At 36.3% G+C, this 14,971-nt stretch overlaps 3 protein-coding genes across 4 annotated transcripts; 2 read left to right on the top strand and 1 right to left on the bottom strand.

The window, feature by feature from the left end:
• Positions 1-670: 670 nt before the first annotated feature.
• Positions 671-1,548, top strand: LOC106391123 (josephin-like protein). Its single transcript, XM_013831690.3, has one exon. It carries the CDS (start codon positions 949-951, stop codon positions 1,342-1,344), a length of 396 nt encoding a protein of 131 aa, XP_013687144.1. The 5' UTR covers positions 671-948; the 3' UTR covers positions 1,345-1,548.
• Positions 1,549-1,683: 135 nt separating this feature from the next.
• LOC106395189 (GDP-mannose transporter GONST2-like) lies at positions 1,684-5,815 on the top strand. 2 transcript variants are annotated; one of them, XM_013835701.3, is made up of 10 exons: positions 1,684-3,326; positions 3,451-3,624; positions 3,735-3,927; positions 4,015-4,154; positions 4,240-4,369; positions 4,445-4,543; positions 4,626-4,780; positions 5,053-5,169; positions 5,271-5,368; positions 5,502-5,815. In XM_013835701.3, exons 2-10 carry the CDS (start codon positions 3,464-3,466, stop codon positions 5,543-5,545), a joined length of 1,137 nt encoding a protein of 378 aa, XP_013691155.1. In that variant the 5' UTR covers positions 1,684-3,326; positions 3,451-3,463; the 3' UTR covers positions 5,546-5,815. The 2 variants fall into 2 exon arrangements, with proteins under 2 accessions (XP_013691155.1, XP_013691156.1); XM_013835702.3 differs by having other exon boundaries at positions 3,439-3,624.
• A 3,755-nt stretch (positions 5,816-9,570) lies between these two features.
• LOC106391124 lies at positions 9,571-12,864 on the bottom strand. Its single transcript, XM_013831691.3, has 4 exons — positions 12,618-12,864; positions 11,515-12,406; positions 10,894-11,379; positions 9,571-9,963 (listed from the first exon to the last, which is right to left on the bottom strand). The coding sequence occupies exons 2-4, from the start codon at positions 12,321-12,323 to the stop codon at positions 9,714-9,716; spliced, it is 1,545 nt and encodes a 514-aa protein (XP_013687145.1). The 5' UTR covers positions 12,324-12,406; positions 12,618-12,864; the 3' UTR covers positions 9,571-9,713.
• Positions 12,865-14,971: the final 2,107 nt, after the last annotated feature.

Genomic DNA, 14,971 nt, shown 5'->3' with positions numbered 1-14,971 from the left:
CTCTTGTGAATTATAATATTGGAACTAGCGTTCTCTTTGTATCAAATAATAATGCATTGAGGGATATGGTTGGATTAGTGTGTCTGATTGGTTGAATTGTGCTCATCACAGTACTGAAAAGATGTCTTCCCTCATCGTTTTGGGTCAAATTTTTATGCATACAAGTTGTTGCCAAATCGTTTCTGCTCTTGTTTTGACGATGCGAACAGAGTAGTTGTGCTATTGCATTCTTTTCCCTTTTGGCATTTTTGAAACCTGTCGTATATGTCAGTCAGTCTCAGGCGATTAGCATCTAATCACTGACTTTATACGGCAGGAATATTTGTTCTGATCCTAATGGAATGTTCTCACGTGTAAAATCACTCTCCATCCTCCAAAGTGTGATCTTCTATTTCTGTCCTGACACTGCCTGGTTCTTCTATGCTTTTTCATATTCGTGTGCCCACCGTTAACTTGTTTTTTTCCTTCTTTTTCGTAGCCGCAGACTCGTGAATGGAATCTGCCCTTCCATAAAAGTAAGTTTAATATTGGCCTCTCCTGGAGTCAAAAATATGCTTTTTCCAGATTGTTTTGTGTACACATGAGTGATCATCAAAGAAGAATGATGCTAAATGGTTGCTTCATTAGAAAGAGCCTTTTTCATCGCTTAAACAAAGGTTTTATTCCCTCTGTGGACCGTAAAGAAAGAATGAAAAGAACCAAGTCTTATCTTTTTGCCTTGCGCGTAGCTCTCTTTCTGTATATAGGATCGAAAAGCTACACTTTTTTTTATACTTATTTTTTATGTTTATGTCTCGAGTGCTCAATCATGGCCTAGGCGTAATGATGTTATGAATACATCTAATCAATGTCTTTTCCTGAACTGTTCTCAGCTCCAGTCCCTTAAATATCTCTTAGTATCCAGTCCTATTGTTTCCCATAAATTTCTCTCACTCCCTCTCTCTTGTTATGTCAGCTACTGGAACAAAACGAATCAGCACAAGCACTAGACCAGTTCCGAGAGATGCCTCAGTTAATCAAACCGCAGTCAAGGGACCTCACGGTGGTAAGATCCCCGGGTGCACAACGAGCTGCGGATTGAGGTTACCGAGGAAGACAGAAGTCACAGCAGCAAGAATGATCAAGCAACTTGGCTGTAAATTTGCAAAAGGTTTGCGTCTGGTGGTGATGAGGAAGAAGAGGAAATCTCCACCGTCAAAGGGTTCTTCTTCTTTTTCCTCCGGGAGGTCTCAGCCGTCGATCATGCCCATAAGCAATGACAATCATAGATCAGAGGCTATAGAAGACTGCATAGAGTTCATCAACTCATCATCCTCCTTCAACAGATCAAACTCTACTTGTTAAGTTTCATTACTCCCTTTATATTGGTGTTCATTGTCTATTTGCTTATGTTGTGAGAATTACATGTACTGTCTATATAATAAGTCTATATGTGACTTTCATTGATGTGTTACTACGATAGTAGTCTAGTAAATATGTGAAATCAGCTCTCATTGTCTTCTTGATTTTTACTCTTTTGGTTTTAAATTACGTTGTGTTCATGATTAAGTCATAGTATTATCATTTTCATTTGATTCAATCGCTGATTAGATTCATAAACCACTTTTTGATAATCATAAATATTCAGAATCTGCAATAACTATATTTAAAAGGTCTGTATGTAGCTACTTTTTATCAACTTCATTGTGTAGTAAAAATGAGTTATCTACTAAGAGTAGATTAAAAATAGTAATATCCAAAAAGTTAAAATAATAAAGCAGGTGTGCTTATATTATGGCCACCTATTGGTATAGCTTTGCTATTAGCACCGTCAATGAACGGGACACCGCCTGAAGAAGTATACAGATATCATATGAGTGCGCGTGTGTTAACATGTTTATAGCCTAAAATGACTCATCTCTTTATATAGATTTTTTACCTAATTCTATCATATCTTTTGAATAGAACATGATTGCAAATTGTAGGTCGTGTTCAATTTGTTATAAAATATGAGTCGTCTACTAAAAGTTGAAGTACCCACTAATCGTCTAGAACTATACTAAATCCAATTGTTAATGTTGTTTGTTGATCCACTAAAACTCCTTTTATGTAAATCTTATATCAATCCAAATTAGGTGTTTTTTCCGCACATACGGACATAAACATTTTATAATTATTTACCAATATATATATTATTAATTAAAAGAATACAATGATAAATTATTTTTTTTTTATTAAAAATTAATGTATTATAAATTTTGATTTTTTTTACATTATATTCATTATTAATAAATCTTATAAATCACTCAATATTTTATTTTCAATTATATAAAATTTAGAATTGTGAATTTTACTTGATTAATATTTAGTTATGTATTTTTTTATTTTTTTATTAAAAAAAGATATTTTGGATAACAATATGATATATAAAGGAATTTATCTATTTATTTTAAAATATATATATTAGATTTTTGATAATTTTAATCACTTATCTAATTAAATAAAATTTAAATTTGTTTTATTTTTGCTAATTTATATATTTTATTTATTAAAAATATAAACGATATTAAACATTCTAACTTTTAATGCGAGGATTTCGTTGCGAAAAATCACTTATCAAATAATAATATAGAAAATCAAATAAATTATCAGCTAGAGAATAAATAATATGTTGGGCAAGTGTGCAATTAAAAAAAATAAAAAATAAAAAATAAAAATTTACGCCCAAAAAAGAAAGTGTGCAATAAAATCAATTCACCTGCGGGCTGCGGCTAGTTCGATATAAATTGGTTCAGATAGTGCACGTAATACAAAGCCCAAACTATAAAGCTTAAAGTATTAAAGCCCAAACTTAAGTGTTAAAAAAGAACGATTCGTCATGTAGTAACCGGCGATCTTCCCGCCAGGAAAGTAGCCATGGATGCCGGCCGAGTCAAGCCTAAGTTATTAGTCAAATACCATTCCGTTCCCTGCTGATATTTTTATAAAAATATAAAATCTTTCACGAGATTTCAAGAACATTTAAAAAAAAAAGAGAGTAATAATGAGAAGCTGGAGACTGAACATGGACGGTTACTTACTCTCCATCTCTGCCTCGGTATTCTCGCTCCACGTTCCTCTTCACCGCTTTGCGTGTTTCCTACAAAAGAAGTCACGTCACCTCCTTCGCCGCCGGTTTTTCTCTTCACAAAAAGGCGGTGGAGATTTGATTCCCATTGGCGATCGTACTCTTGAACTCGAATCTACGCGCCGTATTTTGAGCGTTTGTCGAGCTGATAAAGTGTAACTCTGTTCCTCACTCTTTTATCATTCGTAGAGAAGAAATTTTCTGCAACTCTTCTACACAGGTATTAACGTCAAGCCCTCTCTGTACTTCTTGCTATTCTCTGCTTCAATAGATGTTTTGTCTCTTAACAAGTACAGCTTCCTCTTCGTGATTTCTGGTATGAAATGTGACAGATTTGGCTGCAGTAACTTAAAAGATATGACTGCTGCTGAACTTGAAGCGGGTGTGTCCCCTGAACCTGATGTATCCGAGCTGAATATTTTCAGCGATAATGGTAGTCAAAGTGTTGTCTCTCAACTTCTTGATCATATCAACAGCCACGAGAAGAGTTCCCAGCGTAGAGGAGGCTTTAGTGAAAGGTAGTAGTAACATAGCATCCTTATGAACTCTGTTTTGTTCAGCTTGGTTCCAGGTTATATACATAGTCTAAGGAAAACTTGAATAGAACTTTCTTAATTTCTCTCTGAAGGTTTCTCAGATGGAGACGGAGATATCTTCCGGTTGGTGGAGATAACAGACGTGACCATGGCTCTCTGAAACTATCAGGACCTCTTGTTTCTGGAGCAGCTTACTGTATCTCTTCTTGCAGTATGATACTAATGAACAAAGTTGTTCTCTCCACCTATAATTTCAATGCAGGAATCTCTTTGATGTTGTATCAAGTAAGAATGCTGATCCATGAGCTTTATGATATGATTTGACATACTATATATAGTTTGGTGGTTTCCTTATTTATTTTAAAATTACAGAACTTAATCAGCTGTTTGGTGGTAGCTCTATTAAAATTCTCTGGAGTGGTTTCAGTTGAAAAAATTAACTGGAAGTTGATCAGAGTTTGGTTGCCTGTCAATGTTATCTTTGTTGGTATGCTGATCTCTGGGATGTACAGGTAAGAGACTAATAATCAACACTTTCCATTTAAAGGAAACTCTAGTGCTTAAGACTAATGCAAACATTACACTTATTTTTTCCAGTTTGAAATATATAAACGTTGCTATGGTGACTATTCTGAAGAACGCAACGAATATTATTACAGCCATAGGGGAACTATACATGTTCCGCAAAAGGCAGAACAACAAAGTTTGGGCTGCAATGTTCATGATGGTTAGTTTTTTTCTTTAGCGATTTCTTATGTGTGATATCAAAGTGATACCAACTTAAAGAGTTTGTAACATACAGATTATCTCTGCAATCAGTGGAGGCATCACGGATCTCACGTTCAATGCAGTAGGATACACGTGGCAGACTGCCAACTGCTTTCTAACCGCTAGTTATTCAGTAAGTTCACGCTTATGAAACCACTAAATAAACAAGAGTCTCTCACTCTCCATAATGATGGTCTTTCAACTCTTTGTCACAGCTTACTCTGCGTAGAGTCATGGACAAAGCAAAACAGTCCACAAAATCAGGGTCCCTTAATGAGGTGTCAATGGTGCTGCTTAATAATCTCTTGTCACTACCTTTTGGCATCACCTTGATCGTCTTACTTGGTGAATGGAGATACGTAATAAGCACGTAAGTACTATCAAAATTGAGATTGTCCACAAATTTAACATCTTTGTCATTTTTCTTTCCCGTCTTTACACATATGATGCCTAGTTGTTCTGTCTAATTAGTAATACTTGGCTTATTCTTAGCTCACTTAAAAATATCTGGACCCAACATTGACACTTACTTAGTCTTAAACAAGTCCTTGACTATGCGAAACATCAATTACGAAAATACACAAATATAAGATCTCACGGGAACTATACAGTCTCAGCTAAAATGTTCATTGTGTATGGCAGTGATGTGACAAAAGATGCAATGTTTTGGGTGGTCGCAACAGCAAGCGGCTTCCTTGGTCTAGCCATCAGCTTCACATCTATGTGGTTCTTGCATCAAACCGGACCCACAACATACAGGTATTCCAACACAGAAAGAAACATTGTTTCATAATATTTCATTTCATTTGTATATAAATGGGTTGTATAACGGTGTGGTATTCTTTATATCATGTGGACAGTCTGGTGGGTTCATTAAACAAGGTTCCGATATCATTATCTGGTCTTGTACTCTTCAATGTCCCTCTCAGTCTCCCAAATTTGTTCAGCATACTTTTTGGTAAGTAACACGGTTCAGAAACACAGCACTAGCTATGATCTGTTCATGTTATATACTTATTATTTTCTTTAGTGCGTTAAGATGAGAAGGAATGTGTGTGTCGATTGGTATATATGTGTACATTTTGTTTCAGGTTTATTTGCTGGAGTTGTCTTTGCCAGAGCCAAGATGTCCTAAACCGTATTTCCAAGCTGGAGTAGAACTCTTCAGAGACTGAAGAGAACAAATAAACAAAGAAAAACCTAGAGAGGTTTCTTGATCTGCAGCTAATAGTCTCAACTTTGAATACAATTTTTCTTCAATATACAAGGTAGAACTTAGGGTTTACTATGAGTACAGATAGTAATTCTATATTCTCAAAAGAATCACACATTCAAAATTTTCTAAACGTAATAAGACATTACTGTTTTGACTTTTCTTTAACGTATCAACATAATAAATTGTACATGGATGGATTATCTTTAGACCTTCCACTAGAATAGTTGCTAAATAGTTTTAAACTCTAGATACACATGAGCTTTCTGATCAAATGACCTTATGAAAAAATTATCGTTGATGTGACTGCAGCGCTCCAAACTGTTAAAATACTAATAAAAAAAAATTATATAGTTCCAAACCTTAGATCAATTGATATATCTACCAGAAAAAGATTATTATTATGTGATTAGAACTTAGAAGAAGGTAAAGATAACGAATTCACGTGAGGATAAACAGATCTGCGTGTATCCCGACGCTCATTATGGAGACTATACACACAAAGTCCTAAAATAAAGAGGATAGATGATAATGAGTGTTAAAAAAAAGGAAGAGAGACGTGTCCCTCTTTTGGGGGGTTCACATTACAGTTTTGGGGTTTTCTCTCATGATCCAATGTGTTGTAGAGAGATCTAGTGAAACGTGGGATCGAGAAAGGGTTTTTGGGTTCTTACAAAATCTACACATGCTTTCCTGACTCCAACCTTCTTTGTTGCTTTTAATGCATTTGATAACTTTCCAATCAACAATTAGCAAAGATTATTATAGTTATTACTATACTAGCATACATTTATAAGAATATCATTGTCAAAGTACAGGGACACAGATTATAAACTTTCAACGAGAAAATAATCGGTCTTTCTGGACTCTGTGTAAAAGTAGATGAGAAACTGACAAACGCATGGTTTGTTCACGTAAAAATGAGTTATTTTCACTCTAGGACAGTTTCCATGTTTCCATGTCATAAAAAGACACTTTCCGCTACTGAGGCAGTTTCTATGTGAAAAGATCCAACTTGTCCTTAGTAAAACCTAACCAAGTTTCCCCTTTTCTCGTTTCTTAGTTTGTTTGTTGGATTTTCAAAATTCAAAATCGGTGTGATGGACCCACAAGCGTAAGAAATCACACTTTCAATTATTATAAATATTAAATATGGATTTGTAAGGGAAATTATTCTCTTTCACCTTGGCTTTTATTGAGACCAGAAGGAGAAACTGAAAAGGCGATAACGTGTCTAAAAATCGACGGCGAGGTTCGACGACGAGAAACAAGATGTCACGACAGCGGAGTCTGCGGGGTAAAGAGATGGTGAGGCGTAACGACGAAGAAAAAATGGTGAGGCGTAATGACGTTAAAGGCATGTCTCGGCGGCGGAGTCTGCGGGAAAAAGAGATAGCTGACGGTGAGTTAACTTCAGTTTTGCTTTGATGGCTAGATTGGTTAATTTTGATGTTGTTTTTTTTTAGCCTGATTCTCTTTGTTGGATAGAAACAGTGGCGGTAGAAGATGTAAAGGGAAGTCTCCCAGAAAAGCTCTTTGCAACGGATCGGTACCCATGCGAGAGGATCAATATGTACTCGGCGATTGATAATCTACGTGCGTTAGAGACGCACTGAACGACACGGAGGAGATGGCCCTATTGTTGAGGTCTTGCTTTGGAAGCCTTCAGTTTTGGGCGTTTTAAGCTATCCCAGCTTTGCTTAAGCGTTTAGGTGGTGACAATGAGTAGAAACTGTTGAATTATGTTGGTGAGAAGCTTACACAACATACTAGGATGGTTCTGTATAGATGTACATGTGGACTTGTAAACGAATGTGTGTTTGGCTGTACATATGGACATGTGAATGAATGAGCGTTGTGAACACGTATTATGTGGTGTCTAGCAATTTTCTTTAATTATGTGTACTGAGAAAATTGGCTGTGTACACTATCTGAGTTGTATATGTGTACACGTATGAAGCTATACATATTTTCAAGTTTCAAATTGTTATGGATGGTCTTATTCCTATGGTATACATCAATGACTAAGAAATTGAATCATCAATCTATGTATACTTTCTCCATGTTTATCCCTTTGCATATTCTTTGTTTGTCTGTTAATGTTTTCTTGTTGTTGGCTTTTGAAGACATAGTTTTAGTTTGATTTTTATAACGTTCATCTGTACACATAAAATTTACTATCCACATGTACAATACTTCATGTGTACAGCGTCTAACATATATATACATTGTCTAACAAAATTTCATGTGTACATTATCTGAGTTGTACATGTGTGCACATATGAAACTATACATATTCTCAAGCTTCAAATCGTTGTGGATGGTCTTATTTCTATGGTATACATCAACGACGGAGAAATATACGTACATAATTATGTATCTTACACAACAAATACACACCATTTCCCATGAAACTATTCTTCGATTCTATTATATGTTCATTACATTGGCCATCACAACCCTGTTAAATGATACATGTACCCGTGGACTTGTTCATGAGTATGCGTCATGTACACTGATACATTTACGTACACTGCCTACTGATTGTATACAGTTTCTAATCAACCATGTACTCGCGTTCACTCAAACTTGTCAACAAATTAATAAACATCGTCGGTTAATAATGTCTTCACCTGACATGACTTGGTGGATATATTTAGGAAGTAGTATGCGATGGAGATTTACACGGATTGGGTTGTGCCTTTGTACTTGTGATAATTGTAGACATCTATGCGTTGTTTGGTTTAAAAGGGAGGGTGTATTTTGTGTTGTTGGGATATTATAGAACGGGAGGACGTATTTTGCCTTTTGTAGTATTTGTGTTTAAAGAACATATTGTGTAAGGACGGATATTGTAGTATTTGTGTTGTTTGGACGAAACAACTTTTGTTCAAGGAAAGCACCCTTAGATAAATGTGTGTGTGACTAAAGAACATGTGTAAGTACAAATCAAGAGGTATTGTACACTAAAACCAACCTATATTAAATACATGTACAACCACGAGGTAGATAAATGCATGTACATGTGGACGTGATAAAGTAATACACATGGTAACCGAACATATTGGGTATCAGTTAAGGTGGACATAAAATGTTAAAGCGTCTTCAAACCAGCTTATACATGTTCATACTTGTTCTCTCAAATTACAATTCAGCCTGTGAAACAAAGTTGTACATATAGACAGGCACAAATGTACAACCCCGGACGTTGTGAAAAATGTGTACATGTAGACGTAACTAAGATGTACACATGCTAAAAGACAATGTGTACTAATTACTCGTGGCTGATGTCAAAAACTTAGATTTGGATAAGCGGACCTGAACTTATTGAATATCAGTAGGGGTGGGCATATATGATAAAATCGTCTTCAAAACAGCTCATACATGTTCATAATTGGATTAATTAATATAACAGAGAAAATGAATTAATTTTGATAATTGGATGTTAGAAAACTAACCACAAGTTTAGCGGAAGTTAATTTGTGGCCAAATATAAACAAAGCTGTAGATTACGGTGTCTATTCTTTCTAAAAAAAAGTTTGAAACAAAACGATGAAGATGAAGAAGGGAGAATAACAAATTAAATATAGGCCGTAAAAAGTAAAAGACAAAAAGTAAATCTAAAGGGTGAGAATTTAGACAGATATATGTCTTGTCATATATGACAGATTTATTATGGGACGTTGGATGGGGGGGAGATGTGCGGTGGATATAGGTTCCCGCCAATAAACTAGTTGGGCTTTTCCTATGAGTAGTTACGGATGAACTATATTGATTAGGTACAAGTGGAGAAAAGTGGATTAGTTAGAAGAAACTGTCCTAATAGCTGAATGTGACCCATTGTGTTATTAGAAACTGCCTTAGAGTGTAATATTCTCCGTAAAAGAACAAGTCCGTGACACCATGGAATAGTCCAAGTACATTTTTCAAAAAAAAATATTTCAAACTTTTGAAATATGTGCGTATATATATATATAAACAAAAGTCTTGTTTGTTTTACAGAACAAAAAGTTGCCACATGACATGAATTGTATTAAAAAAAACACACTGTACACTTGGACAATTGTTATCACTCTTTTTCTTCTTTTTTTTAGGTTGTGTTCTGTTGTGGTGGAGCGTCGAGAGGGAAACACGTCTCGTCACCACCGGTGTTCCAAAGGAAATGTGCGTAGTTGGCAGAGTAAAATGAGTTTGTTGGATCAGCAGAGATTGCTTCCAAGAACGTTTCCTCTGCTCTCCATATATCGTTCCTTGCCTTCCACAAGAAGGTCGCGTATTTACTCAGCGCCTCCGCGTCTGCTGGCTCTGCTTTTGCCGCCCTCTTGAAATACTTCTCAGCTCTGTTTACAGATAAGAAAAAAGAGAAGTAGAAGAAGAAGCCACGTTAGAGCGAGACAAATATCCAACACAGTTGTGGTTTTGTTCATTATAGATAAGATATGAAGTTGAATAAGGCCAAAAGGGTAAGTGAAAACGTATGTGAATTGGGTTCTGGTTAAATGTGGACAGATACATCAAATGAAAATTGTCTAAAATGGAACCTACATTGAATTATAGTCATGTCTAAAATGTCAAACCACTGTCTGGAGACCCTATCACCAAAATATCTAAATGTTTTAAATAGTATTTGACCTATTCGCAAGCAAATTGACATTTTAGCGAATTATTACCTAATAATACTATTTGCTTTATGTAACCAAATGCAAAAACATGGGCTCCTTTATAGTGGATGAATGAGAAATGTAACAGATATATGAAAAGCAACATGTGAGGGGAAAACTTGTAACAAAACCTTTGTGGTTTTAAGTTTTAGTATTTTGGTTTTGGGAGAAGTAATCTTCAGAAATCCACCACATACTCCACTATCAACCAAGCTTTTTAATTTATTTGTTGGGAATCCAAACCCAAAAAGACTCAAAGCTAAAATACAAAAACCTTTGGGAAAGAAAACAAGATTGCATCATTTTTATTTTATTCTCTAATTTATTCTGAAAATGGAGATGTAGATTTTTATCTACTTAGTTGTCTTCTTTCTCTTAAGTGGCAAAGTAGGAACTGGTTCACTCATTCTTAAGCCTATCCGATTGGTTCTTATGGTGACGATTATGACAACCACTTAATTAATCTATCACTTCTGACTTTAAATATCTAACTTAAGTCCTAAACCAAATCTAAGCTATCTAATCACATGATCTAATGAATAACAAAATCAAAGATAATATACTTTAAATAGCAAGATCATTATAATACGATGGTCAGAAGTTAATTACCTGTCGTAATCATGTATGATTAGGTAGAGAAACTGAGCGTAATTAGCAAGAAGGAGAACGTTATCAGGCTGCTGAGACAGACCCGTTTGGTAGAGAAGCTCCGTCTTGAAGTAATCCATGGACTCTTCTGCTTCCAACCGTGCCTCCACGGGAGCAACCATCTGCTTCATCGTCTCGTGATCCAACTTTTCCATCTTCTCAGACTCCTCCATGATCGAGTTCCACAGTCTACTTTCTTCCTGTCCCGACACAGAGACCTCTGAATCCGCAGTTGCGCCGAGAGACGATGATGAGAACTGAGACGGTGTTCTGAACTGATCAGAACCATCTCCGTCCGTCCCGCTCTGCACCGGCGGGACGTTGTTCCCGCCGTTTCCTCCTCCGCCGACAAAAGATGTCTTCCCGTTGGGAGAAGAAACAGAAAATGTCTTAATAGCCGAGGAGTCGAACTTCTCATGTGAAGTACTTATCTCCGTCTGGTCGAACCTGAAAGAGACCAGAGATCATTAGCTCAACTGAAAAGTGACTGTTGAGACGAAACTAATATTAAATTACTGAAACTAATATTAAATGATACTTTGGACAGAACCTCATGCTAGTTCAAAAAAGAAAAAAACAAACCTGAAAGAGACGGTGGCCATCGGAGGTGTGGCGGCGGCGGCTAAAGCGGAGTTGCTGCCGATAGAGTAAACAGTGAAATTAGCGAGGAGGATCATCACAGAGACCATCAAGGTCGGAGTCGCGGAGAAGACTTGCTGGAACAGCCACACGAAGGAGGCATGCATCTCTTTTCTAACGCGGAGGAGGATCCCTTGGAGATCTTCGAAGAGGAGAAGCTCTCTCATGTGCAGCGTGAAGCTTTGCAGCTCGCGAATCATAAACACCATGGACGAGAAGGCTCTTTTAACAGCTGATTCACCGACTTGTGTCATAACAACTCCTTCCTCCATCCGTAGCTTTCTTTTAATGATGCGGAGAGAGATGGGGAGGTCGACGCTGTTCGCTTTCCTCTCGATGGAAGACATTTGCACCATCTCGGGCCACGGGGGTTCCACTGAAGTGGATGATCTGTCGAGACCGAAACTGTTTTCCTCTTCGTTTGAGGATTGGAACTTGAGAGACAGCTCTTGCATCTTTTTGGAGAACTCTTCCTCGGAGAAAGGGTCGACGCTTCCGGTGAAAGCTCGGCGAATGAGCTGAGTTTTGGTCGGTGTTGATGATTTCAAGAGCTCGCATGACGACTTGGAGTGGCGGAGAGAGCCGAAGAGAGGTGAAGAAGGAGGAGGGGTCTGCATGAGGGAGCGGCAGGAGAGAGACCGTCCGTCGTGTCCGAAGCTACGTCGTTTTGAAGGAGAAGAAACGGCGGAGGAAACTAGGGTTTGAGACACCAAGTGATGGAAGGTTGAGGTCGTTCCTACTTTCACGCCCATTGTTGTTTTAGCAAGAAAATGAAAAAAATAAAAACAGAGCAGAAGAAGGTGTGGAGGCTAGTTTCGTCTTCCTCACGCTTTTCCTGCAAAATCAAAAGATGAATAATACAGTAAATAACGGTTCTTAAATACATGCACTCTCACGAGAATGAATCATTACAATCCCCATGAGAAACGGATCTAAGATAATATCGAAACAGCTCAAGAATCAATGAAACTTCGATTTCATACAAATATATAAACTTATGTGTTGCTAATTAGAAAGAGAGAGAGAGGAAGGGAGAAGAAACTCACTCTACAAATGAAAGGAAGAAGAAACAAACTTTATCGGGATAATCCTGAAATGGAACACGAGGAGACAGACGCTTCACTTAAGAAGGAGCTTGGTCTTATTATATACAAACGCAAAAGAAGATTTATCAAAGACGGGGAAAAAAAATCTCGCATGTGAAAAAGAGTTAACGTAGAATAGTCAATAGAGGAGTACCGGAGAGACCGGTAACAAGTCTATTATTTATAGTGACGTGGCAGTCGTTACAGAGGAATAAGTGAGCGGAAACCGGGGAGTTTTCTTTAGATCTGACGGTTGTAGACTTGCCACTTAATCGTGCGGTTCTGCTCTTTTTCTGACAAATATGAAAAATTGAACGTGATTTACATTAGACGACATATAAAGTTACACGTGTAATTACAGTGACATATTTTTGAAAATAAAATATTTAGGAGTGCGAAAATAACAGCCTGGCAATAAGGTAGGCGAAAGTAGTGGGGTCCTCGTGTCCATGTCATATGGTAACGACTTTTTATTTATTGTTTTAAGGAAAGTTTATTGCGTCTAAACTCGTGTTTCCAGTCCATGTTTAACGTTGGTACCTTTTTAATTTATAAATTCATAAGTGCCGAATATCAGAGTTCTTAAACATGTCAATTGGATTGCCTTTAGTATAAGAATAACAAGATGGTGCTATATTTGACAGTACATTGCAAATAGATCTATCTTCTAAGAATGAAGTAAGAACTCAACTCAGGTAATGCATTGAACGAGACATTTGAACAAGCCGAAAGTCAAATATTATCCTTGAAGAATGGCAATGATATTGGCTTTAGTCATGTGTAATTCACACCAGAATAAGTTATCATCACTATAATGCTAAGCAAAGTAAAACTATTATACTGTATAGTTATCATAAATTAAATTGTCTTATTAGCGGATTGTAGGACAAAAAACATATTTTAATGATTTTTTCAATATATGGAGTGTTTTTTTCTTCTTAGTTTTTTGTTATATGTAGCAAATTCTGAAAATAAAACTATCGTTTACCATCTTGGTGAATTTTCATACAAAAATCTTAAATGCTCAAATATGATTATATTAATACTGTATATAGTATATATATATATATTTTTTTTTTTTTAATAGTGACAGGTCAAACATTTAAGAAAAATATGTCGATCGATGTAAGAATTCTGATGTATTTTTAATCTACGATCTTCGCATCTTGAAGAACAAAATTATCCATATGGTATAAGGAAACAACTAGTGTACATTCGATACGTGCATGCATGCAAAACTAAATCATTAGATTAAGAATAAATGACAAAGTTACAAAGTTTTTTTTTAAGCTACAAAGGTTTAATACGTAAACCTTTGATATTAAAACAAAATAGTTTTTGTTGGGATGTAGCAATTTAAGGGAGAGGGTAAGGAAGCGACGGTGGAGAATCAAAGAGAAGTGACCGGAGAGTGGTGCTAGGTAGACGCTAAGCACCAAGTTGACGGAAGTTGACGTCGTTAGAGAAAGCAACGTCAAAAGAGAGTGAAGATGCTCAAGAAGAATTGACGGTACGTCGACTGCTGATATCTTATATTATTAACGGTTGATACTTATTGTTTTTTTTATTGCGCTCATCTCCAAGATCTGTATATTTTATTAGCTTATTTGTCCTTGTCGATGTGCTTCTATCGAATCATGTTTATTTATATGACTCCCTTTAGCTTATTAAATATGATTAAATGTACATATGTACTCCCATATATTTTATTTTATTTTCCTTTCAGAATTCCTCTGTCCTTCTTTTGGTTTACATTTGCAGATCCAACACGTAAGAAAGTTTATGCGTCCAACACACAAAAGTTCCCCATTTATTTATTAAGTGAAATTAATAGCTTTATGGGCAATTCAACAATTAACAATAGAGTTGTGAGACAACTGCAAGATTCAAACGCTACATGTCCAAATTGTAAGAAGGTAAGTAAAACAAATAGAAAAAGATAAAATGAGCCATGTGATAGTCAAAGATTTGTTCATTGATTGCACTTAATGTCGCAACAAATGTGATATGGGTATGGTCTTGATACTTTTTTGATACTTAAGGTCTCGATACTTCTCTTCGCAGAGAATCAGTCAACCAATTAGAAATGTGCAAATGATCTACATCACACGAGCCTGTGATTGTACGTGCGTTACAAATCGTTGTTTAGTTGTTTCTAATAGTGGAAAACGAATATAAGTTTGCGTATTGGCTCTTGATACAATGCTATGGCCAAATGATAATAACTCGTCGAAAGGGAGAGCTAGAGTGAGACTGGCTGAAGGAGCGACACGGCAAATGCCAATCTCATTTCTCTTATCTTCTTTCAAGCTATA

Source organism: Brassica napus, chromosome A10, assembly GCF_020379485.1.
Source record: "Brassica napus cultivar Da-Ae chromosome A10, Da-Ae, whole genome shotgun sequence".
NCBI classification, from domain to species: Eukaryota; Viridiplantae; Streptophyta; class Magnoliopsida; order Brassicales; family Brassicaceae; genus Brassica; species Brassica napus.
This window is presented reverse-complemented; position numbering and strand designations above follow the sequence as displayed.